Source organism: Alligator mississippiensis, chromosome 2 (assembly GCF_030867095.1).
Source record: "Alligator mississippiensis isolate rAllMis1 chromosome 2, rAllMis1, whole genome shotgun sequence".
Taxonomy (NCBI): Eukaryota; Metazoa; Chordata; order Crocodylia; family Alligatoridae; genus Alligator; species Alligator mississippiensis.
Genome location: NC_081825.1, coordinates 183954960 through 183981327, shown reverse-complemented (window position 1 = coordinate 183981327; position 26368 = coordinate 183954960). Strand labels below are relative to the sequence as shown.

Here is a 26368-nt window from a genome sequence, read left to right as displayed (position 1 = left end):
AGGTAAACTCACTCTTATATGATCGGTGTGGCGGAAGCCTGCAGTCAGCTGCCCTGTGCAGGGCATTGTGGGAGTAATGTACACCAAAATACACAGTCTCCCGTGTGGATCTGTACTCCTCACTAGTTGTCTGCAACATGTGTTTCTGAAGTTGCCATCCCCATTATGGTAACATTCACCACCACCCTGTGCCTGTGTGTACTGTCTGCTGTTGGCGAGTACAAACGTTGTCTTGTAAAAGTGGTAGAAATGGGTCTGGGAGTCAGTCCAGTTGAGGTCTTGGAACGTATCCCTATTTGTTACATTGTAAAGTGAGTTCCCTTTTTGTGAATTCAAGTTATATGCCGTTTTCCAGGAATACATGTACAGCATAAAGTGAGGGACACCTGTAATCATTTCACTTGATGGCAGCTTAGATAAAAGGTGGCACTCTGTCTCATCTCATCCCTCAAGGGAAGGAACTTCATAGCCGATACAGAATCCCTACCGCCACCAACTGATGGAGCTATTTGGGCTGCCTCCCTCCACAATACTATTATGCATCACATTAGATTTCTGGTGCACTTGCTCAAGGCTAGAGAGCCTTCCCCCAACCAGAAAAGCAGATCTCTTAGCATGTTCCATAAGTACTGCAAGCTAGTCCTTTCAGAACTGCTTTGCTGTCCTTTGTTCTAATGGCCAACTAAGTCCCAATGCACGCAGGTATGTTAGATCTACGCACGCTGAAGGCCCTCACATGTATGCTGGGCTGGATCTGTACTAGGAAATACGAATCTATGCCCATTTGACATATTGGTAAGGCTCTGCATTTTAAGATCATTAGCAACCATGTCGCTATACTGCTCCAGTACGGACCCCTAACACCTATGCTTTGCATTGACACAAAGCTGGGCTTTCCCCAGCATAGCCTCATCCAACAACACAGAGCCAAGAAACTACATCTGCTTCCTTGATGCACATGGGGCCCAAGCACACCCAACAAAATGAGCGAGTAAACTTGATTTGCAAAGGGCCTGCCACAAGGTGGCACCACAGACAGACACATGCCGTCTCCAATTGCATCTGCGTTAATGAAGGAAACTGGCTGTAAAGTTCGAGCGGAAGCTTTTACAGCATGGCTGTAGAGGACAGGAGCACTCTGGTCCCAGAAATGCTGAACTACACCTGGGATGTTACTTTCACCACCTAAAATATTTAAGGCAAATATTCACAGGCAGAGTCCTCCTGACTCGACCAGGAATCATTTTGGACTGTACCCCCACCCCCACCCACCTGGCAAGGTTCTTTGGGTAAATGTGATATCTTATTAGACCAACGAAATACCGTATTTTATAGCATATGTGTTGACATCATGTATAACCTGACCCATTTTCTGACGCAAAAGGTTAAGATTAGCACAGGCAAAGTGTATTAGTTGGGGCTGGGCTCAGCTGATGCACCGCATCCTCTGCAAGCAGCACTGCCTGGGCCATGCCAGCCCAGCACCAAGCCTGCTACTGTGAGTGGCACTGCTGAGTACAGGTCAACACAGGGAGCTGAGTTCAGCTGGTGTGGCCCTATCCCCTGTGAGCAGCACTGCCTGGGCTGCACCAGTGCTGCTTGCAAGGGATGGGACTGTTGTAGCCAAGCACTGAGCCCGTCCCCATCCCCTGCGAGTGGTGCCAGTCTTGGCACTTGGCTGGGGACATGCCACATGCAGGGGACTAGGCCAAGCTTGGTGTGTGTAGCCCCTTCCCCTGTGAGCGGTGCTGGTGTGGCCCAAGCAGCACTGCTCACAGGGGATGGGACATGGTGTATAAAAAGTCAAGTTACATTTTTAAGCCCCAAAAATTGGGCTTCAAAACTCAACTTATACACTGTGAAATATGGAAGTTCTTTGCAAGCTTTTGGGCACAAACACCCTCCACCAGGCAAAGAATTTTTTCCAACTATTTAGTTGGTCTAATAAAAGGATATCACATCTACCCAATGAACCTGGTCTGCCTATGTCCTTACACCAACATGGCTACAACCAGCACCCCCCCTCACACCACCAGGAATTTATGCAGATCAGATTCAGCCTGCAGCATAGCAGGGGTTAAACGGTTCAGGCACCCTCTCTTTTGTGCAAATGCTGATATTCTGCTCCTTACCGTTTTTCTTCAGGAAGCGCAGTGCATCCCGGTAGCCCTGTTTGCACATCTCTCGCAGCACCTGCACAGACACAGATAGGGCAGGTCATTTCGGGCAGGGAGGGGATGAACTAGTGCGACCTGGAGACAGCTCTGTTGACTACAGCACTACACAACTCTCAACCTAGTGCCAGGAGGTCTGCAGGCAATACAGAAATCTTCCTCCCCCCTTCCCTTAGCCTGCTGCCTAGGTGGGGCAGGGCTCAGGAGGTCTGCTCACTTCCCTCCCACCACTTATCCTCACTTTCTTGTTCTCTTGTTCCCAAGCTCAGTCCTGGACCAGAAAAGGGAGGGAATGGAGATGCCACACTGCTGTGGGCAAGGGGATCTCTCAGCCTCCTGTGCAACAAAAGCTGCTTCGATCATCAGCAGGCCAAAAATGGAAGCCTTCCCTAGCAGGTGCCAGGATGACCCACAGTGTAGCTGCCTTTATAAAGTCCTCCAGGAAATGGGAGGGGGTATGGGCCAAGTTAAGCAGGGCACTCACTTGTTTGTTATGCACAAAAATATCAGGGCCAATCAGCAGCTCTATTTGTTCCAAAAGGGAAAAGCATGCAGCCATTTATAGCATACCATCTGTTTCGCTGGCTAGCACTGGGGGCACCATCAACAGCCTATGGTTGCTGGTGCCAGCTGGGCCTTTAACAAAAGACCTGAAGAGCAGACTGCTCTGGGTGTTCCTACATCCTTATTCTAAAAGCCTCTTAGATGCACATGAAAGTACTTTCCTTGAGACTCCACCAGGACCTAATTTCAGGATTTTCCAAAGGAACAAAACCTACATAATGTATTTTAGATGCTTCTGGGATGAACTTGGGCTTCTCCAACTGGAGGGTGGGGGGGAAATAAGACCCAGAGCTCCCTCTGCACAAGCAGCCCATGGCAGCAACTGCCCTGAGTGGCCACAAGAGACTCACCACAGGCTCTGGGGGGAACAAGGCATTTGAGAGGCGGTAGAGGTTGCGAAGGTTGAACTGGATGCTGGTGTTGGCGACTCTCAGCTCATGGATGTTTGTGGAGCTGTCCCTGGGGCAGATGTCACTCTCACCCGAGAACGGAGACACGGTGATCGTGTTCTTCAGCTCATATTGTGGCACGTTATCCGAAATCCCTCCATCAACATACCTCTGGAAGGAATAAAAAAAAATCACATGAATGAATGAATGAAGAGTTTTCCTTACCCTTGAGTCAGGAATGCTGATTGAGAGGGGAAAACTGTTATACGGATCTGTGCCTGTGCTCACATGGTGGGACAGGGCTTCAAAGACGTCCTTGCTAGCGCTGGCTGAACTAAGAGCAACAAGTTCACATCTAATGAAAGGTCATTATGGACACCATAAATCAGCTTTCTGCAAGGATGTTTCTCCTCTAAAGTGTCTGTGGGCTACAGAAGAAAAAAAAAAAAAGTGCACCTCCTTTCCCTAACAAAAGGAATATAGATTTACAAAGACTTGTACCAGCAACCTTAAGTCCCCTTTGTGGATTTGGGAGCCTTCCAATCAAGAAGCAGAAAACAAATAGGGTGACACATCCATGACCAATCACAGCTAGCTACAGTCCCCACAACAGGTTTGCAAGGAAGTCTCTACTTTGACGCATTCTTCTAAACCACTGCCCTAATCCTGTTTGAGCTGAGAGTTAGTAACACCAAAACCTGCTGGAAGATAGTTTGCCAAAAATAAAACAATGGTAGATGATTTGTTGCTAGTTTATTTGCCCAGCTGGAAGCCACATGCATGCCCCTTAAAACATGCATAAAATTGAACATGTTGGCTGGCTATGCTTGGTTCATTCCCATGCCAAAACTAAGAGGGGCTCTGGCTTTGTATACAGGTTTACTGCAAACATGCACCTGTTTGTTGTTATTCTTCATGGAAAGACTATGCTTCTGGCATGCTCATTTTGGATGACAACTGAATTTAAAGCATCCTTTGAATTATTATTGCTATGCCAAGGCTCAACAAGATGACCTCTCCCCTCTCAGTGCCATCCTGGGCAAAGAAAGCAGCATCCACAGGATAAAGGGATATGCTGATGGTGGTATTAAGACAGAAGAGACCCCTGAAGGGTAATGAGCCAGCATCCAGTAGCCTCATACCAGGTACACCACTGAGCTGCGGTGATCTGCATGGCCAGTCCCATTGGGAGACATTTGAGGGCAAAGCCATTAGCAGCCTACAGAAATGGGCACCTTCACCATCTTCGGCAGTCCTGTAGGAACCAGAGGGGAAGCAAATAAGCCCCGTCTCCCAGCATCCATGGTGCCTGATGGAAGACAGTGCAAGGATGAACAGCAGCTGGCTGGAGCTCCATCCAAGCAGGGGAGAGGGGATGCTGGTAGGCAGGAAACACAGACACACACACACACACAGCTCTAAAGAGCAGATCATGGCAGAGGGACTGCAAATCTTGGAGAAGATAACAAACAAGGAGCTGGCAGATACTCTGGAAAGCCAGCTATGCCCTACACTGGGACACTCATTCTGTCCTTGAATTCTGGCTTCTGTTGCAGCCAGGCTTATGATGAGGGTGGGTCTTTTGCTATGCAATGCCTGGGAATGAGCTGGATGTTGCGAGCAGCGGATGTTTATCATTCTGTTCTCTCTGTCTGGAAGGGAGACAGGCTACACTCATCTCCAACTGGCTCCCATCAGGCCCCTGATGCCCCTATTATTAAAACATCCTTATGTAACAGTCTGGGGGGGGGGGGAATCCCCTCCACCCACAGCCTTTCACCTACTTCTCCTGGATAATAAACACCACTTGCTGACCTTCCCCAATGGGCTCCCAAGCCTAGGGGAATGGGTTCAGCTGCATGGCTCCTACACCCCTCTGGAGAGGACAATCCCTGACAGGACCATGCTGGGCCACAGACCACTGTCCTGAGGCAGCCCAAGCAGGGGCGCAGAGTATGTTGGGGTATGAGGGCCCTAGCCCCCCTTAGGAAGAGGGTTGTCTACCTGAAATGCATAAGACTTTCCACATGTCCATCATCTTAGCGGCCCCCCCCCCAGCAAAAATTGAGGCTGAACCGGGCACCAGTACCTACGAGCCCAAGGGATGTTTCATAGGTATATGGTTAAGTGTGGCTGGACAGGACTGGGGAAGCAGGCAATTCGGATTCAGGTGGCACTAAGACTTCAAGGACAAATAGGAAAACATTTTTAAACTGCTTTTTATATATTCACACACACACAATACCCGACTAGATGGCTCTTCCTGCATCAAGTCACTGGTACATGCCAAGGTTACGTTCACCAAGAGAACACTGGCACCAACACATGTCCCCGGCAAGTGAAACAGTGACTGATCACTAACTCCTGACCACTCAGGTTTTGAGGGAGATAAAAAGGGGAGGGGGAAAAAAAAGGAACAGAAAACTTAAGGGGAATACAATCAGTGTGACAGCAGTAAGTGGCCTCTGCACAGGGTCTGGTCCGAAATCTAATGATCCTCTGGCATTGATTAATTCCCAGTAACTACCCAAAGTCTCTCTCCCATATTCTATTTAAAATGATCCCCATCTTCCCTGAAGGGAGGACAGCTGTAGCTACTATGGGGCATTGTCCCCTTCAGAACAAGACAATCACTTTGTACAGCAAAACAGAGAGACCTAACACACGTGAGCCTTCCTGGAAAGATGCATGAGAAGGGAAGAAGAATGTGTGTAAGAGGAAAACAGCAAGTGGAGCCAGACATGCCTGCTTCTTTATGCAAGCAGTTGAATGCTGAACTACTAGTTGGTGCCATAGTCTCAAGTTCAAGGTCAGTGGTTTTGCTGTTATGCTGCAGTAGCTTCTGATTGCCTGCAAGTGGCAATATGAATGAACAGATACAGAAGAAATGGCTCTTTGCTGCTGTGGTGGTGGCAGGTAGTGCAGGGGGCCTTCATTACAGGAGTTACTAAGGGCATCCATAACCCTTATAATTTTTTTCCACATTTGTCTACCAGGTGTGCCTAGTCAAGGTTCACCTGCAGAGACAGGCAGTCACCTCTGCTGTGGTGCCCTGCCTCTAGCTATCACTACTGCAGCAAACCGTGGTACCCCAAGACTTACCCTGCACAGCCCTTTTTAAACCTTGATCACACCCAATGCATCTGGGCAGCACCTCTGGGAAAGTTCATGGAAAGTGTTTGAAGTGTTTCAGTGTTCAAACATGGAAAGAGGGGACCAACAGAGTGTCCTAGAAGGTACTACATCAGAACTCGTGTTTAAGTGCATTTATTAATGGCTCAGAAGAGTGGGAGAGGGGCAAGGTTGGGGGGTAGGGGATTGAAAAAGGTGAAGAGTTTATTGGGTGAGTTAAATACACAGAGGGAAAAAAAAATTGAAGGACATTAGAGAAAAATCTAACCAGGCAGTGAACGGCCAGTACAGGCAGTCTTATGCTTATGTTTCAAGTTACAACGTTTCACACTTATTTTTGTCAACTGACACCGTTTCAACTTTATGACGTCAGTTTTGACTTTACAACACTTGATCTGATGCCAAGCCACACCAGCAAACAAGTTCGCTGTGTTGCTCATCTCCCTGGAGAACATCTGTCCAAACTTCCTTGGACACTTTCTTTAAGAAAGCAGATGAGGATCCAATAAAACCTGCAGCTAAGACGCCTGGGAAGACTCCAGCCAATAGCCTTTCAAAGAGTCCACCAAAGTCACCTCAAAGAAGTCCTCAAAATCAATAGGATTGCTATTTACATTAGAAATACATTAATGTAGCTATATTACTCATCTGTAATTGACCGAGTACAAAATTCTGGGTTATTTTTGGTGAAAATAGGGTATCAGGCCTTGGTTCAGGAATCAATCCCCCATTTATAACTTTTTCCCATAGGAAACAATTTGGTTCCGAGTTGCACCATTTTGACTTAAGATGCAGTTTTCAGAAACCAATTGTGTCACAAGTCCAAGGCCTGCCTGTATAATGCTCTCAGGTCTCAGGATAGAGTCAGGGCAGATGTTGCTTAGACAAGCTTGGAGGGGGCGGGGGCAGGGTGTAAAGAGTCTGCCCAGAGTCTGCTGCTCCTGGGGTTATTTTAGCCTTGTATTCCCATTCTTTTGTACATGCTTTCCACAGCGTGTGGTTTCTCACACAAGCTGGACACTAGTGACCTGTTGGTAAGGACATGCTGGTTGTTCAGTTTTTGTGCTGCAGTTAGGAGTTCACAGCCAGAGGATGATGGGCTGGCTTGTCCTCTCTTGTTTTATTCTGTAGTATGCGATTAATAATCTTTGAAACCCCAGGGCTAGCCAGGCAGAGCCAGGGAACAAGAATGGGTTAAAAATTCACTCCCTCTTCACCTCATGGTCTATGCAAAGCAGGAGAGCGAAGGGATTCATTTGGTGCATGCCTTTGGGTCTTGTCAAGAAGATACAGCCACATGGCAAAGGCTTCAAAGGCTTCATTTCAGTCTCATAATAGGAGACTCTGAGCTGCAGTGGCTGTTTTTACATATATAGCCATTTTAGAGAGGAGAGCATTTGGGTTTAGGTTCCCAAGAAATGCCTCCCATATGACTCTGCTCAGGTTGCTGGGACCAAAAGGATTGCATGCTTAAGGCAAGCTTTTCTTCATGGTGTATCTCCCCTCTCCAGTTGTTCTGTTCACTACACAGAACATGGACATGTAGTCCAGTATCTAGATTACACACTAGTCAGTGAATTCCCAAAGGGCAGTGGTATTTTCCAGGACAAAGGGGGACATTCACTCTCATCATATTCTCTTGCATATTGCCACACAAGAGACCTTGACCCATGAGCAGCTTCCTGGTCAGTGGAAAGCTGCTTTGCTGGTGCAAGAATCCAAACATGGGAAGGAAAAAAAAAAAAAAGTTAAAGCATTTCATGTGGTTTTGGGCTGTATGAGTTTGGCTCAGCTGTGCCAGCCCAGCCTGGCAGTCAGGGAGTTCTCACACAACAACAGCAAAGTGAGAGCGCGCTGTCTATATCCCACATTCATGGTCCCACTGGACTGCCCCAGCCAGGGCCTATTTTGCAAGTTCTGGCACATCATTTTCTTGAAGGGTCAGTGACTGCACATTTCCCCCCCACCACCTCACTTGCCCTCCCATGCTCTCCTTACATGCTCACATAGCAAAACAAAAGTGCAAGATCTAGCTTTGCCATCGCTCAAAAAGAGCTAGGTTGGCCTTGTGGCACTGGGCACTAGTCTGGGACTCAGAAGAACTAGCTCCACCACAGACTTCCAGTGTGACCTTGGTTTTGCTACTTGGCCTCACCTCTGCCTTAGGTCCCCTGCTGCAAAGGAAGCAAGATATCCTTCCTGTAGCCCCTTGTCCATTTAGACCCATTCTTGAAGTAAGGGACTGTCCTTTATGAGGTGTACATAGCACGCTGGCACCTCCCAAGCTCAAGCAAGTCCTCTAGGCCAGTGGTTTTCAATCTTTTTGCATTTGTGGACCCCTAAAAAATTTTGAATGGGGGTGCAGACCCCTTTTGTCGTATTGCAGTAACTATAATTGCTTATATTGTTATTTTTCTTTTTATATAATGAAATATTTAACCATTAAGATAAAGTTAATGTTGTTATGATTTACTTTGTATAATAATTTTGATCAGTTATTATTAGTGTTCTGGAATTAACCATCTATTTTAAAGTTTCCTATTGCTTAGCATAAATGTATTTGACCAATTAGTCTCATGATTTTAGAACTTAAATTTAGCATAAGGAAAATGCTTCTGCAAGGTTTGTGGTACGTCTGGTGTATGTGGAAAAATGCAACAAGAGTGAATGATGCATATATGTGACAACGTGAAGTCCTCTTGCAGCAGGTGAAAATAGCCTTTTGTGGTTTAAACGGTTAAAGGTTGCAGCAACGTCAAGTCAGCAGTTGAGGATAACCGAATACTAGATCACACTTCACCCTGACAGCTGAAGACTGCAAGGAACAACCCCCCTGAAGATTGCAGACCACAAAGCCAGAAGATCATGTCCTACCACTCCCAGCCTGCCAACAGGACAAGGAGGATGACCTTTGTGTCCGACTCAGTGGAATCCACAGGCTTGTATGGACAGCCATCACTATAAAGAATGAACACAAAAGACAAGGCTTCGGGTCTTTTTCCACCTGCAAGGAGTTTTGGGCATGTCCAACAAGACCTGACTCCATCACTCATGGTCAGTCTGGCCAGCTACCAGACTGACCTGAGCAACCTTAGAACTTGGTAACACCTTAATCTTTGCAGGGCTGTCTAACTATCTGTGCGCGTGTGCTTGTTTCTTTGTATGAATGAATGAGTATGCATAGGAATGAGTGAGCCAAATAACCTTACTGTTCTTTATTCTTTTTACGTTCCAATAAATGCAGCGTTGTGCCTTATCCCCCAATAAGATTCCTGCTGGTTTTTAATTCACACTGTATGCACAACACTTTGAACAGTAAGTATGGATATTCACATATTTTTGATTGATCATAGTCATCTTTCATGGAGCCCTTAAACTGTCTGTGGACCACAGGTAGAGAAGACCACTGCTCTAGCAATCCTGTGACATGAGAAAATACTTACACTTGCAAGGCAAATGGCAGCCAGGAGAGAGAGTTGTTATTTACACTCATCAAGTAAGAGTTCCTGTCTCTCTTGTCCAGGGTGCTCATGAGACAGTTGAAGAAAGCAGCGCCATTTAGGCACAGCACTAAGCAAGGGCATAACTGGTAAAAGTTTGCTCCTGAAGGGGTTAGCATCATCCTATATCCACCACCAACCTGTGTGCAGAGTGACAATTTAAAAGCCAAAATTTGGTGGCAAACAGAGGCAAGAGGGTTAATCTTTTCCAACACCTGCCTCTGCAGCAGCAGCTTCCCCTGGGAGAGAACCTCTGGCTGGCATCAACTCCATGGCTGCTGATTTGCCCTCCTCACCTGTCTTGCACCTGGCTGCTGCAGGCACTGCAGAGAAGGTAAAGAGAGGATGAGGTGCCCCCCCCCCCCCTTCATTCCAGCACCCCTCTTAGACAACACATGGGGCTCTGTTCACCTACCCTTAGTTACATTACTGGCACCAAGTTTAGTTGCTCAAGGATCTTGAAAAATTCTCCCTAGTAAAAAAGGTACAAAAAGCTTCTCTACAAGGACTTCTGGAATCAGACTAAAAGCCTTTGAGATAACCTGCAAGGGCTAGATACAGTGAAGAAGCTTGGTGACTTTTATCCCCGATTTCTATAATGGTAATTCACTGGGTTGCATTCCTTGGTAGCTCCAAATACACACACTTCTGCATATGCAGAAGAGTAGGCCAGCTCCACTGTGGAGCCAAAGGGACAGTCTATTAAACCATCCAGTCCTTTGCCTAGATGGGTCTCTTCCAGGCATGCAGAGGAGGAAAGAGTGCCATAAGTCATTGCCACTCACCTCATATCTGGAAGGTGGGAAGAGGAGCTCTAGAAAAACCACAAACTGCTCCAGCACTTTACAGTACAGATCCTTCCTCAGCCCATCCCAGCCACTCACCACTAGCACTCTACTGCAGCAGACCATCTAGGCTCACTTGTGCAAGACCATGTTGATTCGCCTCCTATCCTCTGTAAAGTATTTACAGAGCAATAGGCTTTCTTCCAACCTCTCACCCTTGACCATGCTTTCTCCTCAGGGAAGTCTCATCTGCCCAGACAATATTCTCCTCCAAGCAAAGAAGGGAGAGCCCCGCACCATCATTAAAAAGTGATGTTGTCTTTTTCAGACTTCCTTTTAAACAGCACTAGAGACAGACAGACCATATTTTCCTCACATGACATGCCCCAAAAAATATAATATGCACCTTGTTTTTGAAAGCCAGAGTTGCAGCTGCATAAGCCAGGGACAGAGCCTAATCTTCACCTGACTCATCCTCCCTTTCCTGCTTAACTAAAGGCAAACCCTAGCTGCTGTTAAACACTAGTCTCTATGGGTGGATCTGTGATTTGAGAGAGCACTAAAGAGTCTCCAGGACTGTAAAAATTGGAAGATAAAAAACCAGCAATAGCCACCTAGCAGACAGCAAAACTGCTCTAAGAAAAAAATTGAGCTTGATTAGCAGAACATTAAGACCATTTAAAAAAAAAAAAAGGAGATAATCATTAAGATTTCTGGAGAGAAAAAACAATAAGCCATTGTCCATTCAGCACCATGAAGCAGGCTACTTCCGTCTCAGTCAGAAAAAACACAGCTTCTTCACTTAATACATGTACTTGAAAGGGGGGGGGGGGTGGAAAAGTGCATGTTGCAGGAGACGAGAAAAAATGTGCATATGCATAAGTTAATGTGATAGTTCTGCAAGGGCTTCCCCAGGGACATCAGCAAGGCAGCTCAAGTCACATCTTAAGGTAATTCATCTGATTTAATTACTGTCAATTAAAGTTTAACAACTCCTTCCACTGCCAACTAGGCTGGACCTTGTAAGCACTGAATTTTCAAATTACAGAGCCAACCATGTCAGGAAAGATCACAGCCATGTCAAACAGGCCCCTAGCTCCAGTAGAGTCAATAAACTACAGCAGGTGAGGTGTAAGGAGAAATATATGGAGGAACAGACAAGCAAGAACAAGCATTAAAAGTGTCCCTGTCAATCAGAGGTAAGCCACCAGATTCTCCTACAGAATCACCATGGAGTAAAAGGAATAAACATTATCAGTACCCCATATTTTCCTAGGAGGTCTCTAGCCCAGAGGATTAGGCAAATCCCTACTCATGCCTACTCTTCTGATTTGGTGCTTCATCTAGCTAAGAAATGTTTGTGTTGGACAGAATTAAGCCCAATCACTTAACAGTGATAACAGAACAAGCTTCCAGCTCCTGATGGTACAAACCCAAGACCTCCGATGAGATTTCAGGGCATTTCAATTGAGCCGTTACTTTTCTCCCTTAGCAACCATTTACTACAAAGAGAGGATACCTAGCAAATACCTTCCTTCAGTAGCAAGAAGTAACATGCAAAGAGATAAGGGGGAATTATAAAAGCACCCAAGGAACATGACCATCTAAAAGACTGGGTAGCCCAGCTACATTTCGGAGCAAACCCACCTCAGCTTTGCAATCTAATAGGATTCTTTGAGCAGACCCCCATAATGGGTAAAACAAAAAACGGTAGACAGCTTGCATAGTTTTTAATAAAAATCTCTTGACAAAGTGATCTCATGACAAGGACATATTAAAGGGAACATACGCAGCCATGAGAAAAAAAATGCAAAGTACTGGTGTGGATTTGCTGCTGGCTGAAAGACTGAAAATGTGGAGTAGAGATAACCTGTCATTGTTCAAAGATGGAAAGAGGTGACCAAGGAGTGTCCCAGAAGGCACTACCATTAGAGCGGGTGTTCAAGACCATTTTTTAGATGGCTTGGAAAAAAGTGGGAGAGGGGAAAGGTTGGGGAGTGGGGAATTGCAGATGGTGAAGTTCATTGGGTGAGTTAAATCTAGAGACTTCAGAGAAAGATCTAACCAAGCAGTGAATGGCCAGTACAATGGCAGAAGAGCATACCAAGCATCAAGTCCAGTCCCCTAAGTTCATAAGCAGTCACTTTTCCAAAGAATCTTTAATAATGGGGGGTGGGCGGCGGCAGCCATGGCAACAAAATAAAAACCACACACCAAAAAAACCCAACCTGGCTGCTGCTGTATTCCAAGCAGAGGTCTGCATTTGTCCCTGTGACCAAGTTTCTCCCTTGATTAGTTGCCATTGATTTGAAACCCATTTTAATCTGCAGAAGTCAAATGGTTCCCCAAAATGTGAATTGCTTTGCATTTATTCACACCGAGTGAATTTCTTATCTATAACATCTTAAACTTTTCTGCCTTTTTGCAGCAGGGAACTGGTAGTGAGTGCTTCATTTCCTTTGCTTTATTTATTTATTTTTTTACCTGTGGCATGTTGCAGGGTTTTTAGAGGCCTTATTTAAGGCATCAGGTGGCTGTGCTAAGCAAGAAGTCCTTGGAGAGCTTATGAAATTTTCCAAGGTTTTTCCTCAGAGAAAAAAAAAAAAAAGTCAACTTTGAATGAAAAACAGAAAGCCACCAAACCAAGATATCTGTATGTAAATAACATTTAATTTTTAGCAAGTAAAATTTTTTTCAGAGGAAAATATTTGTTTTTTTTAGATCTCCAACAGAAACTTGAATGCTTGCAAGGAAAGAACAAAGTTTGTTTTGCTGGCAACTTAGTTTTCTGTTGGAAAAAAAAAAGATTCTGTAGAAGATTTTTCAGTCAGCTATCGGTAGGTTAAATGTATTATGTATACAAACAACCAAAGCTTTCATGCTTCAGAAGACACCAGCCAAATTACTGATGGGGTTAAGAAGCAGTTTGCCTTTTAGACAAGTGATTCCATCAATTATTCATTCATTTCAGTGTTTCTTACACTGCTTCCTTAGTCATCTCACTGGACACTTCCAGATAAAGACACTGGACTGTGGGTATGATTCAGCACAAGTGTCTTTGTTTAGGTTCCTCACTTTGGCGCACAGTGCTACCCAAGGAAAAAGAGTTAGGAGGTCAACTTACCACTCCACGTAGGCTTGGAGGGATCAGACCACAATACACAGGAATAAAAGTACTGCAAACACAGGCCTGTGAAAAGAGGTGGAGAGCATTCAATATTAGAAATGGAAAGTCCTTTGGCAAGAACTAAACCAAGACCTTTAAAAAAAAGGTCTGTTCATAGCATCTCAGCCACCCGCAGCCTCCCACTCAGTAAGACATGTAGCCTATTTGGCACCAGGGTTAGGGTTATCTTCTATAGTCTGGGAGTGAAGATGAGGCCAAACCAAGACCATTAATAATTTCTGGGCCATGCTAGAAAAGTTGCAGCTGTTCCACCTCCCCCCATCCCCCCCACCCTCTTTGCCAGCTACATTTTTTTCACCTGGATAAGCTCTTCTTTACTATGAAACTCTGACAGTATAACATTCGCGCCATCAGAGACTCTTGTCAGCGAGATGCCCAAGCGTCCTGTGGATGTCACATGCGCGTTCTCTGGCAAGGTCTTGTACATACAGCTCCGGATGGTCTTCACCAAATTGAAGGAGGGATGTAGCGGGCCCAGGAACCTCTTCCGAGCTTCTTTTGAGACACGAATGATATCTGCACCAGCTTCACCTAAAACAAGAAAGGCAGCAAAGATATAGAAAAAAAAAGAGTCCATAGAACTCAAGGCTTGTAGACTGAGAACCAGAGAAAGGAAAATCTCCTGGGGTGTGCAGTCACTTGTACTGGAAGAAGTCACTGCAAGACAACAGCAGAGCCTGGCTGGTTAATTTTACAACCATTAGCAACATCTGGGATTAATGCAGCTTAACCCAGATGTAAAAATCTCATTTTTTCAGGGCATTGGCCAATTTGCCTTAGATCAGCAAGAAGATTTCCTTCCTGTATTCGCATAAAGTTACAGCTGTTCTAGTGTGTGGCATGTTCTCACCCTCTTCATTATAGATTTAGTCAACCCACACTGCCAATCCATACAGACTGGACGCAGATATGGTTACACTCCATTTAGTGAACACCACCACAGGTCCTGCTGTAAGGTCCCTCAGGCTCAATTTCCACCCCACATACATTTACAGGAAGGTCCAAGTGAAGCTTGACATTGATATCCCAGACTCTCTCTTGGGTTAACAAAGCTTTTAGCAAAATGAAAAAGTTCCAAAACAATTTCTCTCCCCCTGCCCTCGGGCATAAAAGTCTTTGCATTGCTTCAAAACCTACACCTGTCTGAGAAGTTTTGTAGGACTTCCAGCTGGGGTGCTTCCTGCCAGAGGTTTGGGCTCCCAGGGCAGACTATTCTGCATGGTCCAAGAGAGACTCATCATGAGATAAGTTTTGGTCAAGAAAATGAAAATCTTAACCAACAAGAAATCTTGTGTTTCCATTTTCCTGACTGGGAACATGAGGAAAGAGAGAAAGTTGTGGCAGAAAAAAGAACAAAGTTTTCCCAAGACAATTTCAGCAGGCTGCATTTCTGTCTCAAAAACCATGGACAGAAAAGTCTAAACCAGCTCTACTTGCAAGACTCTTACTGTCTGCTAAGACATTTGTTAAGGGGGTTCAGAAATGCCAAGTCTTGATATTAACTTCAATGTGTCATGCTATAAATCACATTTCTCAAATTCTCCCCTTTTTGGGTCATTCTTGTTTCTCAAAAGCTACTAGTCCATTGACCTCATTTATGTTAGAAATCTGGAGAAAAACACTCCTTTCACTTTTTCCATAGCACCATCTTTATGAGCCAAGTACAGAGCATGAGAAGGTGCCTCTTCACTGAAGGCAGCTTAGCTGCCCCTGCTTACTTGGCAAGGCTAGATCTACCCAGAAATTTTTTTTCAATGGAAATTTTTTAGTCGGCACACTCTACAGTAACAAGCCTGGAGCAAGCCACTGCCATTAATGAAAATACTTATCATTTCCCAATTGTTAAACTAACCCTCAACAACTCCTCTATGGGAACAGAAATTGCATCTTTCATCCTAAGGAAACAAGGTAAAAAATTTAAGGCCACTTTCCCTACTGCTACTTTGGGGGGTATGATTATTTGGATCCCCGAATGCTGACATGCATCTTGATTTTAAAATCGGCGTTAAGTACCCACAGCTCCAGATCACTTTACTGGGAGCGGTGGACATTTAGCATCTTTATAGACCTGGCCTTAAACATCTCAAGCCAGGCATCTCAGTAACTGAGGCTCACACACACTTTTTTCCTGGGACTATGCTCAGACAACAGGGGGGCCACCACTGAAGTGCCCATTAAGAATGAAAACACAACCGCAAATTATTGATGGGCAGGAGAACCCAGACACCACCAACCTAGGCTGGATGCTTCTATGCATCACCTAGCACAGAAAGGCCCCACATCCTTATTAGCACACTGCTCCTCTATCAGGGAGCCTTAAAACCAGTGGTTACAAGCCAATTGAAAACAAAAATATCACCTCTCCCCACAAAAGTTAGGGTGGAGCTGAGCCAATTGGGGAGGCTCAGGAGTATGGGAAGTGTTGCCTTCCTGCTCCCCCACCCACTGCTTTAAAAGGCAACACCACCACCACCTTCTCAAATCCAGTAAGGGCATATCTCAACCACCTCCAAACAGTGCTAAACCCATGCTAAATCCTGGGCCAGACAGGAAACAGCTGCTTTCACATGGTGGCAGACATGTCAGTCACCACACCCAAGACAGACAGTCCTGCTGAGCTGCCAGGGCTGCTCCATCCTGGCATTTTCAGGATCTGGGGTACCCAGACTAAGTGTACTGTGCCTCACCACAACGTTCCCTGGTACAGTCTGGAAACAGCAGACAGTCACAGAATCAGTGGACCTGAAGGGACCTGCAAGATCATTGAGTCTCATCCCCTGCTATAGGCAGGAGGTTACAGAGCTCAACAAGGTGCTTATCCAGCCTCCTCTTGAACACCTCCAAGGACGACAACCACACCACCTCTGCCAGTAGTGTGTTCCAGGTTCTAGTTACCCTTACGGAGAAGTTCTTCCCTGTCCAGCCTAAACCTTCCTTCTGTTAGTTTGTGTCCACTGGACCTCGTCCTCCCAAATGGTGCCTTCCTGAAGAGCTGCTCCCCCAGATCTTGGTGCACCCCCCTGACATGTGTAGGCAGCTATCAAGCCACCTCCCAGCCTCCTCTTATTCAGAATGAACAAGCCTAGTTCCCAGAGTCTCTCCTCGCAGGGCCTATCCTCCAGGCCCCTAATCTGCACCCTCTCAAGCTTATCCATAGCCCCATTGGAGTCAAAATGGTCTAGTTAAAAACTGAAGCTGCCTTCCCTGTAGGTTGCCCCCCACCCCCAGATCCAAGTCCATCCCTCTAGAGCAGTGGTCACCAACCAGTTGATCTTGATTGACTGGTCGATTGTGGAGCCTCTGACAGTTGATCTCAGTCTGTCAGAGGCTCCGTGATCAGGAGTGGCAGGACGCACATGGCTGGGCTGAGCCAAGCCCTCTGCCGCCCAGGCCGGGTTGGGTGAATGGGGTCAGAGCCTGGGTGGCTTGTTTGGGAGGCTGGGGGAGCAGTAGATCCTGGGTTGCCCTTTACTTACTTACAAAAAGTGATCTTCACCATAAAGAGGTGGGAGACCACTGCTCTAGAGCATGACCCAAGGGGATGTAGCAAGGTCTGCCTGCTTCAGCTTTAGCTGAGTAACCAAGCTAAGCCAAAGCCCACCTTGGCACAGAAGGTAGGAAGAGTTTGCTTTGTGCAGCCCATTCACCTTTGCATCTCTTAGAGTTCAGTGTGGGCAGAACAAACCTGGGAGTGGGGAAGCACTTCAACCTGGTCCTTTGTGCTTCTGCGGGGAGTAGGACATACAGGGTTAAAGGACCCATGCTGTGGGGGGGTGGATTATGCAACAGGAGAAGACATTTAATGACATGGTGAGATGCCTACGCCCAATGCTTCAGTTAGTCAACAGGGTGGGACATAGAGAAACCCATTTATTGGTTCAAATATGGAGGGGAGAAAAAACTTTTAGAGGTTGTATTAATTAAAGACCACATCCAGGTGTCTTTTTAGATCTCCTGCTTTTAACCACTATGTGCTAAATTAAGCTAGGATAATGGTACTTCACATTCAGACATTAATCCATCCCCCACACATCTACCACAGCACTGCTGGTCTTACTTAAAATAACATGGTACGAGATGGATGGAAGAGATGAGAGAGAGGAAGAGGTTTCATAGTAGGTAGGGTCAGAGGGGACCCGAGCAGATCATCAAGTCCGACCCCCTGCCATGGCAGGAAAGAGCACTGGGGTCAAACGACCCGGCAAGATGTCTATCTAGCCTCCTCTTAAAGACCCCCAGGGTAGGAGCCAGCACCACTTCTCTTGCAAGTTGGTTCCAGATCCTAGCCGTCCTGACAGTGAAGTAGCGCCTCCTGATGTCTAATCTAAAATCTACCCTCTGCCAGCTTGTGACTTATTTCTTGTCACTCTTGGTAGCGCTCAGGGGAACAGGAACTCCCCCAATGACTGCTGGTCCCCTCTGACCAGTTTGTAAATGGCCACTAGATCCCCCTTCAGCTTTCTGTTGCGGAGGCTGAACAGGTTCAGGTCCTGTAGCCTCTCCTCATAGGGCCTGCCCTGCTGCCCCCAATCATGCGGGTGGCCCTCCTCTGGACCCTCTTCATGTTGTCCACAGCCCTCCTAAAGTCCGGCGCCCAGAACTGGACGCAATACTCCAACAGCGGCCTGGACCAGAGCTGCATAGAGGGGGAGGATCACTTCCTTGGACCTGCTCGAGATGCATCTCTGGATGCACAACAAGGACGGTTGGCCTTCCTGACCGCGTCCCCACACTGTTGGCCCATGTTCATTTTGGCATCAACAATGACTCCAAGATCCTTTTCTGCCTCTGCACTAATGAGAAGGGAATTCCCCAGCCTATAGTCATGTTGCTGGTTCTTCTTCCACAGGTGCAGCAACTTGCACTTGTCAGTGTTGAAACCCATCCTGTTCTCATCCGCCCACCCCTGTAACCCGTCCAGGTCTGATTGCAGCCTATTCCTCCCTTCTAGCCCACTCCCCCCCCCCCACATCTTAGTGTCATCTGCGAATATGAACAGGGTGCTTTTTACCCCCCGTCCAAGTTGCTGATAAAGATGTTGAACAGTGTGGGCCCCAAGGACCGAGCCCTGGGGGACCCCACTGCCCACATCCTCCAGGTCAAATAAGACCTGTCCACCACTCTTTGGGTGCGGCCCTCCAGCCAACTAGTGACCCATCTGACTGTGTAGGTGTTGATACCACAGTCCCCTAGTTTTTTTAAATGAGAATGGGGTGAGAGACAGTGTCGAAGGCCTTCCTCAAGTCCAGAAAGAATACATCCAACACGACACCTGCATCTAAGGATTTTGTGACCTGGTCATAGAAGGACACCAGGTTGGTCTGACAGGACCTGCCTCTATTGAACCTGTGTTGGTTGCCCCTAAGCATAACCTCCCCTGCGGGCCCCTCGTGGACATGCGCTAGGATAATTCTCTCAAGTGAGTGAGGCAATCCTCTGATTGGGAAACACACGCAATATCCTTTCTTTCTCCCACAAAAACACCCTCCCCCCCCCCCAAAAAAAAGAGCAGCAATCCTTAAAAGCATAAACTCAGGGACCAGAATACAAGATGCAGGAACAAAGCAAATTGCAATCCATAAGGATTGCAAGTAGAAATCATCTCTAGAGATTCTTCATGTCCCCCTTCTCAGTAATCTATTCTAAATGAACAGTTCCTAAAGCAGGGTTCACTTCCCCACGTAGGGTCAGGGAACTTGCAAGCAAGGATGTGTATAACCCCACTAAAATGCAAGTCAATAAAAACCCAGTTATCTTTACTGGAAGTGGGGTGGTAAAAGAATGGGGTAACTGTGCAAGAAGACTGGGAAATACTGAGATGAGACTATAGCAAGCAGTGGGTTTAGGTCATTTTCAGCTCTTAATGTCTCATCGTGGACTCCTTGGTGGTCTGCCATGAATGGTAGTGTGCTGGGTACTATACAAAGATGATCCCCGACCAAGGAATTTAGCCTCTAAATAAAAGATGATAGATGGGGGAGGGAGGTGGTAGGGGTGAGAAAGAGAGGAACGAGTGACAAGACTCCACGTATACCCACCAAGCTAACCAGTATTTCCAAGTTTTTTTTGTAAGCGTAACAGCAGAAGGAAGTAATGTTTTTGTACAGTGACATCCATGACTGGGCACTGTGATTCTCTGTCAAGAGAACAAGTTTCAAGCTTGGACTTGTGTAAACCAGTGTGTCAGAGTCACGCCTTTAGGACCCATCCAGCTTGGTATCCTGGCTGTGACAGCAACCAGTGCCAAAGCATGCAGAGCAAGGAAGGGAGTAGCGTGCAATGCAGAGCCAATTGTGCAATGTTGTACAGAGTTTGAGACCAAAGAGGAAGCTTCCTAAAGGATACAATGAACAGCTGGCACCGTGAAGCATGAGTTTCAACCATGGTTATGCAAGGCTGTGATACAGAAGAGTGGTATGAAGAGTCACATTATCAGCCATCCCTCTCTTTGTAAGAAGCCAGCCTTCAGCATTTCTCCCCGTGCCCTACTCCAACAGCAAGTACCATTGGCTGTTTATGCACAGATTGTTTCCAATTCAAACACAGGCAAGCCCAATGCCCTGACCCATCCATTTTAAAAATCAGGGCTGAAAGCTAGTAGACAGGGATGCACAGTGAGAGTCTTGCATTGTTGCTGCCTAGGCTGGACCTTTTCCCTGGAAAGAAACTCTGGTCTCCAATGTCATTGATAGTGCAGTTTTTCATGGCAAAGTCCCATCCCCTCTACCACCCCTTAAGAAACCAGACAAACCAAGAAACTGATCTTTGTTAGCTGTTGACTCTTTGAGCCCTTAACCTGTACGTGGAGAGATGAGATGCAGGCAAATATTAGACGCTCTCATTTAAAAGTAGCCATTGTCCTCTTGGCTTGGCCATACCAATACTAAGGACTAGAGACCCTCCTGGGGGGAAGAGAGAGAGATTGTGAGAAGAGTGAAATTTTAGCAGTAGGGATTTCCTGGAATTGGCACCAGTACAGAGATCTTGCCAAAAGGCATTGGGTTCATACACTTGGACTTGGGATAGATGACAGAAGAGAAGCCATCTGGCAATAAATTATGGGGTGTTGTAATCCCTTAGAACAGGGAAAACTATTCCATGAAATCCTGGAGAGACAAACACTGTCCTGGAGTTTTGCTAGTGACCAAAGAGGATAATCAATGAGAGCTAATGAAATCAAAGAAACCTACAAACAGGCTCCTCAGAGACAGACCACACTATTAAAAAAAAAACAACCCATCCTGTGCCTTTATGCTATCTTTGTTATCCTCCCTGGGCCCAATCCAATGCCAACTAAAAGTCAGTGGCACTGTTCCCAAGGATTTCAGCAGTGCTCTTGATTGGGCCTTAAGCTTTTAAATGCAGTGTAATGACAACAGAGCAGAGCAGAGAGCTTCAATCCTCCAACCATGTCTAAACAATCCAGAGCAGTGCCAGCCTCTTTGAACTTCAGAAGGCTTAAGTACCAGATCAATAGCCTTGGAGAATCAAGTACAGAACATGCACACTGCCCTCACACGTCCCCAGGAATATCCCGGCAGGACCAACTCTGATAACAAAAGGTAGTGATGCAGTCCCTGTGCCCATTCAGTCCTTGACTAAATTGTAGACAATCAATGCTAAGTCAGTGCTACCTGCAAGCCTGGACCGGTTGTTGAGGTAGCTACTTCGTCAGTCCAGTTCCTGGACATGGGACTTAATCCAATCTACTTCGGCCAATATATAAACTAGATGCGATTAAAGAACCACCCTCTATGAAGCTGCTGTGATCCAGCTGCCATCTCCTCAAGAGTGTCCATGGCATGTTGGAGGCAGGTTCCAGTTCTGTCTTATGTTGCAAGTTACCCTGCAGAGATTGTGTAAAGGACCACAAAGTATAGGGAAATGGCAAATTAGGCCTCTGGGCACTTTTACACGTGCTTTGCAGGTGGCGGAAGGCAGCGCTTTAATTAGAGTGGCTCCAAGAGCCACTTTAATTAAGGCACCGCCACATCTCCTGCATCAGCATCCCCATGCCTCAAAAATGGTAGTAGAGGCAGTTGAACTAGAGCTTGTTCAACATCATCATTTTGAAGTGCAGGGATGCTGATACACAAGACACAGGAAGCTGCTGGAGCACGGCTATTGCCACTCTCCAGCAGACTCAATTAATCAAGTCTGCTCTGACACGCTGGAAGTCCTGCACATTGGAACAGCCTCTACACTCGTGTATAGGTGCCCAGAGTTTCTAAGTAAAAGTGAAACTAAGGGAATGGAGAGTTTCTGAAGAGACCATCACAAACTTTATTGCCTTCCACTCCATGCATGAAGCACGTTAAATATAAATGCTGCTAGGTTACAGGGAAAAAAAACCAAACAAACAAAACAAAAACAAAAAACCACACACCCACCCAAGAAACAAGACACTCCTGCCAGAAGAGGATGGGAAAACAAAACACCCCTCAGAGTCAATTCATGCTGCTTAAAGAATGAGCTGAAAACAATTAAAATACTATTGAGATGAGTGTGGTAGAAGGACCTATGCAGAATACTGCAGAAAGGAACCTGCAAACCCATCTTTCACAGGAAGACTACACAGCCCACAAAGGGTTCGATATATGGATTGAACTATGCTGCTTGTGGTCAGGTTGGGGGTGAAAGGGGAAGGGAAATTGTTTTCGTCCTTAGAAATCAGGCTCAACGCTGTGATCTTGACTTAAGGGCACACACTTGTGAGCGAGAATGCCTCACCAGAACAAATGCATATTTCCCCTCTAGTCAGTAAGGCACATTTGACCTGTAAGCAAGGGGAAAAAAAAAAAAAAAAGCAGAACAAACAGCGGCAGCAAATAAAAAAAAAAATAAAAATAAAAATAAAAAAAATACGGGAGCACAGAACGTCGAGGACAGTGAGAGAAGATTCAGCATGCTAGACTAAGCAACTGCTGCTGCTGCTCTCCTGGGGAGTTGTGGCTCCTTTGGGAAGGGCTCCAGCTCAGGGCAGAGAGCATCAGCCCATGCCAGGGACATTCCTGCTCTATTAGTTATTCCAGCCAGTACACACAGAGCATGAACTTAAGACCCCAATAGGAATTTGGTGCTGGGTGAGCCCACAAGAAAGGGGGATGATGTTGTCACTTCAGCTGACTTCCACCACAGATGGACAGACTGAAAACAAGAGGAAGGAATGGATGGAAGGAGGTGTGACACCACTGCCATATGCCCCACAAGTCCCGAGGTCTGAGAAACAAAGCAAGATCCCTCTTAAAAAGGAAGGACTGGAGACACTGAGCTCATGAAGGTCAGAAGGCTATGCTAGATGGGCAAGAGATAGACCATCCTAGACCCTGACCTAGGCTCCTCTTTCAGTTCACACCAGCCACAAACTCTCAGATGTAAGCATTGTTCAGTTACTCTCAGCTTTGGATGGCCACTCTTTAGTGGAGGCAATCACAAACGTCAGACAGTTGCTGTCTACATGGGAAAGTCCAAGCAAGTTCCCCTTTGTGTTACTAGCACTCCATGTCAACCTGGAAGGACCCCACCATCGTTCCTCCTTCCCCAGCCCCACTGCCAAGCTGAGCACCAGATGAGCCAGATGAAGCAATGCTGGAAGGACAAAAGCTTAGAGAAGGCAAAAACAGGTACTTCCAACATTAGCCAAGCATGCTGTTGGTCTATTATATCTGCTGCAGTTATTTGTGATTGTAACCTGTTCAGGGCAGGAGCCGTCTCTGCCAAGGGATTTGTCCAGCACCTGACAAGTGGGGCCCTGATGACAAATGGGACCTGCTACTGTAATATATGCTCCAACACAGACCCCAAGCAAACCAACATTTCTAGCCTCCAACTTACCCTGCTTGTTTGTTCCAATTCTCCATGCACCAGTGCAACAACCCTTGGCTACAGTCTTCACCCTATCTGGGAGACTGGTGTTGCCAAAAGAGGAAGGGGGGGAAATAAAAAAAATGAAGCATGTTTTATCCCACTAACTCAGATCTGCAGCACTTTATTCAGGTGCACTCTTGCCTTCCTCTTGCATCTCCATGCCATTTAAGAACAGAGGACTGGAAGGAACCTCCTCAGTACAGTCCAGGTCCCTGCTATAGCAGGCAATTTAGCTTATAGAAACCCATTCATAAACTGGAAGGGACCAGTGTCCCTCTTAAAATTAGGGTCTTTTGTGCATCCTTTGCTCCTATCGGAAGGTAGTTCTAGACTCTTGAACCTAACTGCTCCAATGATTAGAAACCTTCCTCCAATTTCAAGCCTAGATCCCAGGAGGTTTCTCCTGCATCTTCTCCAGAAGTTGGCAACATGGAACTGCACTGCCATGACAGGGAGCCCACAGTACTACAGCCCTCAGAAACCAGGTGATCATAGGAAGGCAATATACCATCTTCTGCTTCCCAGAGGTGCCAGGTAGATTAATGGTCATATTTCCATCCACAAGATTTCAAGCTGTAAGCAGCCTGCATTTACAGATCAACAGCTTTGGAATCCCCCCAGGAAGAGTTTGCTTAAAAGGCACATGTCCTTGGGTAGCTGGGCTGCCAGAAAAGTGTTAGTCACCCAGAGGGAATGCTACATAACCGCAGCATAGCAGACTACCGGCACTTCCCACTGTTCTCTACAATTTACTCAGTTGGTGGAGTATCAAGCTTATCATGCAACTTCGGTCTTGCTGCTCCCTAACACCTACCCTGAAGAAAGCCGATTTCTGCCTTCCACTCCAAGGGAGAAGAGAAATCAAGGGCCAGATTCTCAGCTGACCCGAGTGGGACTTCACTAATCTAGACCAGCTCAGGGTCTGAGCCAAGATGTCTGGTCAGTGCACTAATCTTTGGGGTGTGTGTATATATTATATACACACACCCCATATATATATATATATATATATATATATATATATATATATATACATACACACACACACACACACACACACTTTCTACCAAGAGGGAACCCCTCAAAACAAGCCTTACCTGCAGAAAATAAAGCTGAGGACTGAATGTACTTTCACAATATCTTATCAAGGGCTGTGGGAAACTACAGCTAGCAGCTATGCATGGGTTTGTTTTGAAAGGGTTTTAGCCAGTTCCTGTTTTCTGTGCCCGTCAACATGAAAAATACAACATTCACACCGTGTTCCAGGCCAACAAGGTACAAGGAAGTTGTGCTTACAAAAGCAGCAATGAGATCCAAGACAGACAGTAACCAAAGGACAGTTTCAGCATCAACACCTGCATGTTAAGTCACTGTTTTGCCTTTCTTGGGATGACCCTTTAGTCCAGCAATTCTCAATCTTATTTAAACACAGGGCAGCCATTGGAAAATACCAGCTCTCACCTTTCACTTAATTTTAATAAACAGGACAATGGTTCTGTGGCAAAGAACTTAGAAAGACTGCAACAGGTCAAAATGTTTTTGACACCGGATTCCTATTTGAAACCTCTACTTGAAATCTTGTGAATCATGTGTAGGTGTTTGCATACCTAGCTGTGCCAACATTGTCTAACACCCTTAAAAGGATCTTACAACAGTCTGGTTGAGAATCACTGCCTTTTCCCTAGGATGTCAGGCTGCAGTAAGTAGGGCACAGAGACACAGATGCCAACTCCATGGGTGCTCCAGGGTTCAAGCACCCAACAAAACAAGTTAAGGGGGGCCATGTCAGGCAAGCCAGGTTGAAGTAACATGCTACCTCTTCTAAGCATGCAAGGATCTCATCATGGGAACCCCAAAACAAAGCGCCCATTGGCAAAAACAAAAATCAGTGCCTATATACACAGATGCCAGCTGTGCCTGCGAAATTCAGGTGTGAAAGATACATCCGTGTTCACTTCTAGATATACAAACTGTAGATGCAGACAGGCACAGACAGAAGTGACAATTTTCACATGATCTGGCCCCAAAAAGCAGTCTACTGCCATGACCAAATAAAAGTGCATGGCTGCAGACCACTTTCAAAAAAAGACCTGTTACTGTGAAAATCTGAACTCTCATTGCATGAGGGTTCAGATTAACATGCTCCAAAACAGAACACGCTTTGTAACTTGGTTTTGGTCTGGGCTTCAGTCCACCCACCCCAACCTCCAGTGCTGGCTGGGGAACCCCAGGAACCAGCTCACTCTGCTCCCTTTCCCCACTTCTCATTCTGAAAACAGTCCAGGCTGCTTGGGGGTGGCAGGGAGAGGGAAGAGCTGCACTGCAGGCTTGTAGCTGGAATTCACAACTCCCAGACCCAAGAGCAAACTTCTTTTGGGTCCAGGGGATCATTGCAACTCATAGTGCTTCCTGCAAAGCACTATGAGTTGCCACAGGGAGCTGCTCTTCTGTCTGGGCCCAAAGAAGGGTTTGCACACCAGCAGAAGGATCATCCTTCAGTGTCTGCACCTCCAGTGAGTGTGTGGTGTACACATGCAAGGTAGAGACTAGTCAGTGGCAAAGAAGGAGGGAACCTATACCCTACTGTTCCTACCTCTGTTTCTCCATGTCTAGTGCAATGGTATCACACCAAATGGTACTCCTCCCCTGCCCCAAGATATCTCCCTCAATTCTGTTCCAGTGTCTTGCACCCACCCCTTTTCTGTACTTTGTTTGCACCTTCTTCAATGCAGAGTGCACAAGTTCTGCTGATGCCCTTTTGTAGCAACAC

General features: G+C 46.3%; 1 protein-coding gene across 1 annotated transcript in view; it reads right to left on the bottom strand.

Annotated features, from left to right (window-relative positions):
• The window catches only part of PNPLA2 (patatin like phospholipase domain containing 2), a 56667-nt gene that overhangs the window by 10141 nt on the left and 20158 nt on the right, over positions 1–26368 (bottom strand). Inside the window, exons 2-5 of the mRNA XM_006265157.4 lie at positions 14030–14262; positions 13669–13734; positions 3089–3298; positions 2133–2193 (exon numbers count right to left, since the gene is read on the bottom strand). Of these exons, the coding sequence (XP_006265219.1) occupies positions 2133–2193; positions 3089–3298; positions 13669–13734; positions 14030–14262 (570 nt within the window). The remainder of the gene's footprint in view (positions 1–2132; positions 2194–3088; positions 3299–13668; positions 13735–14029; positions 14263–26368) is intronic.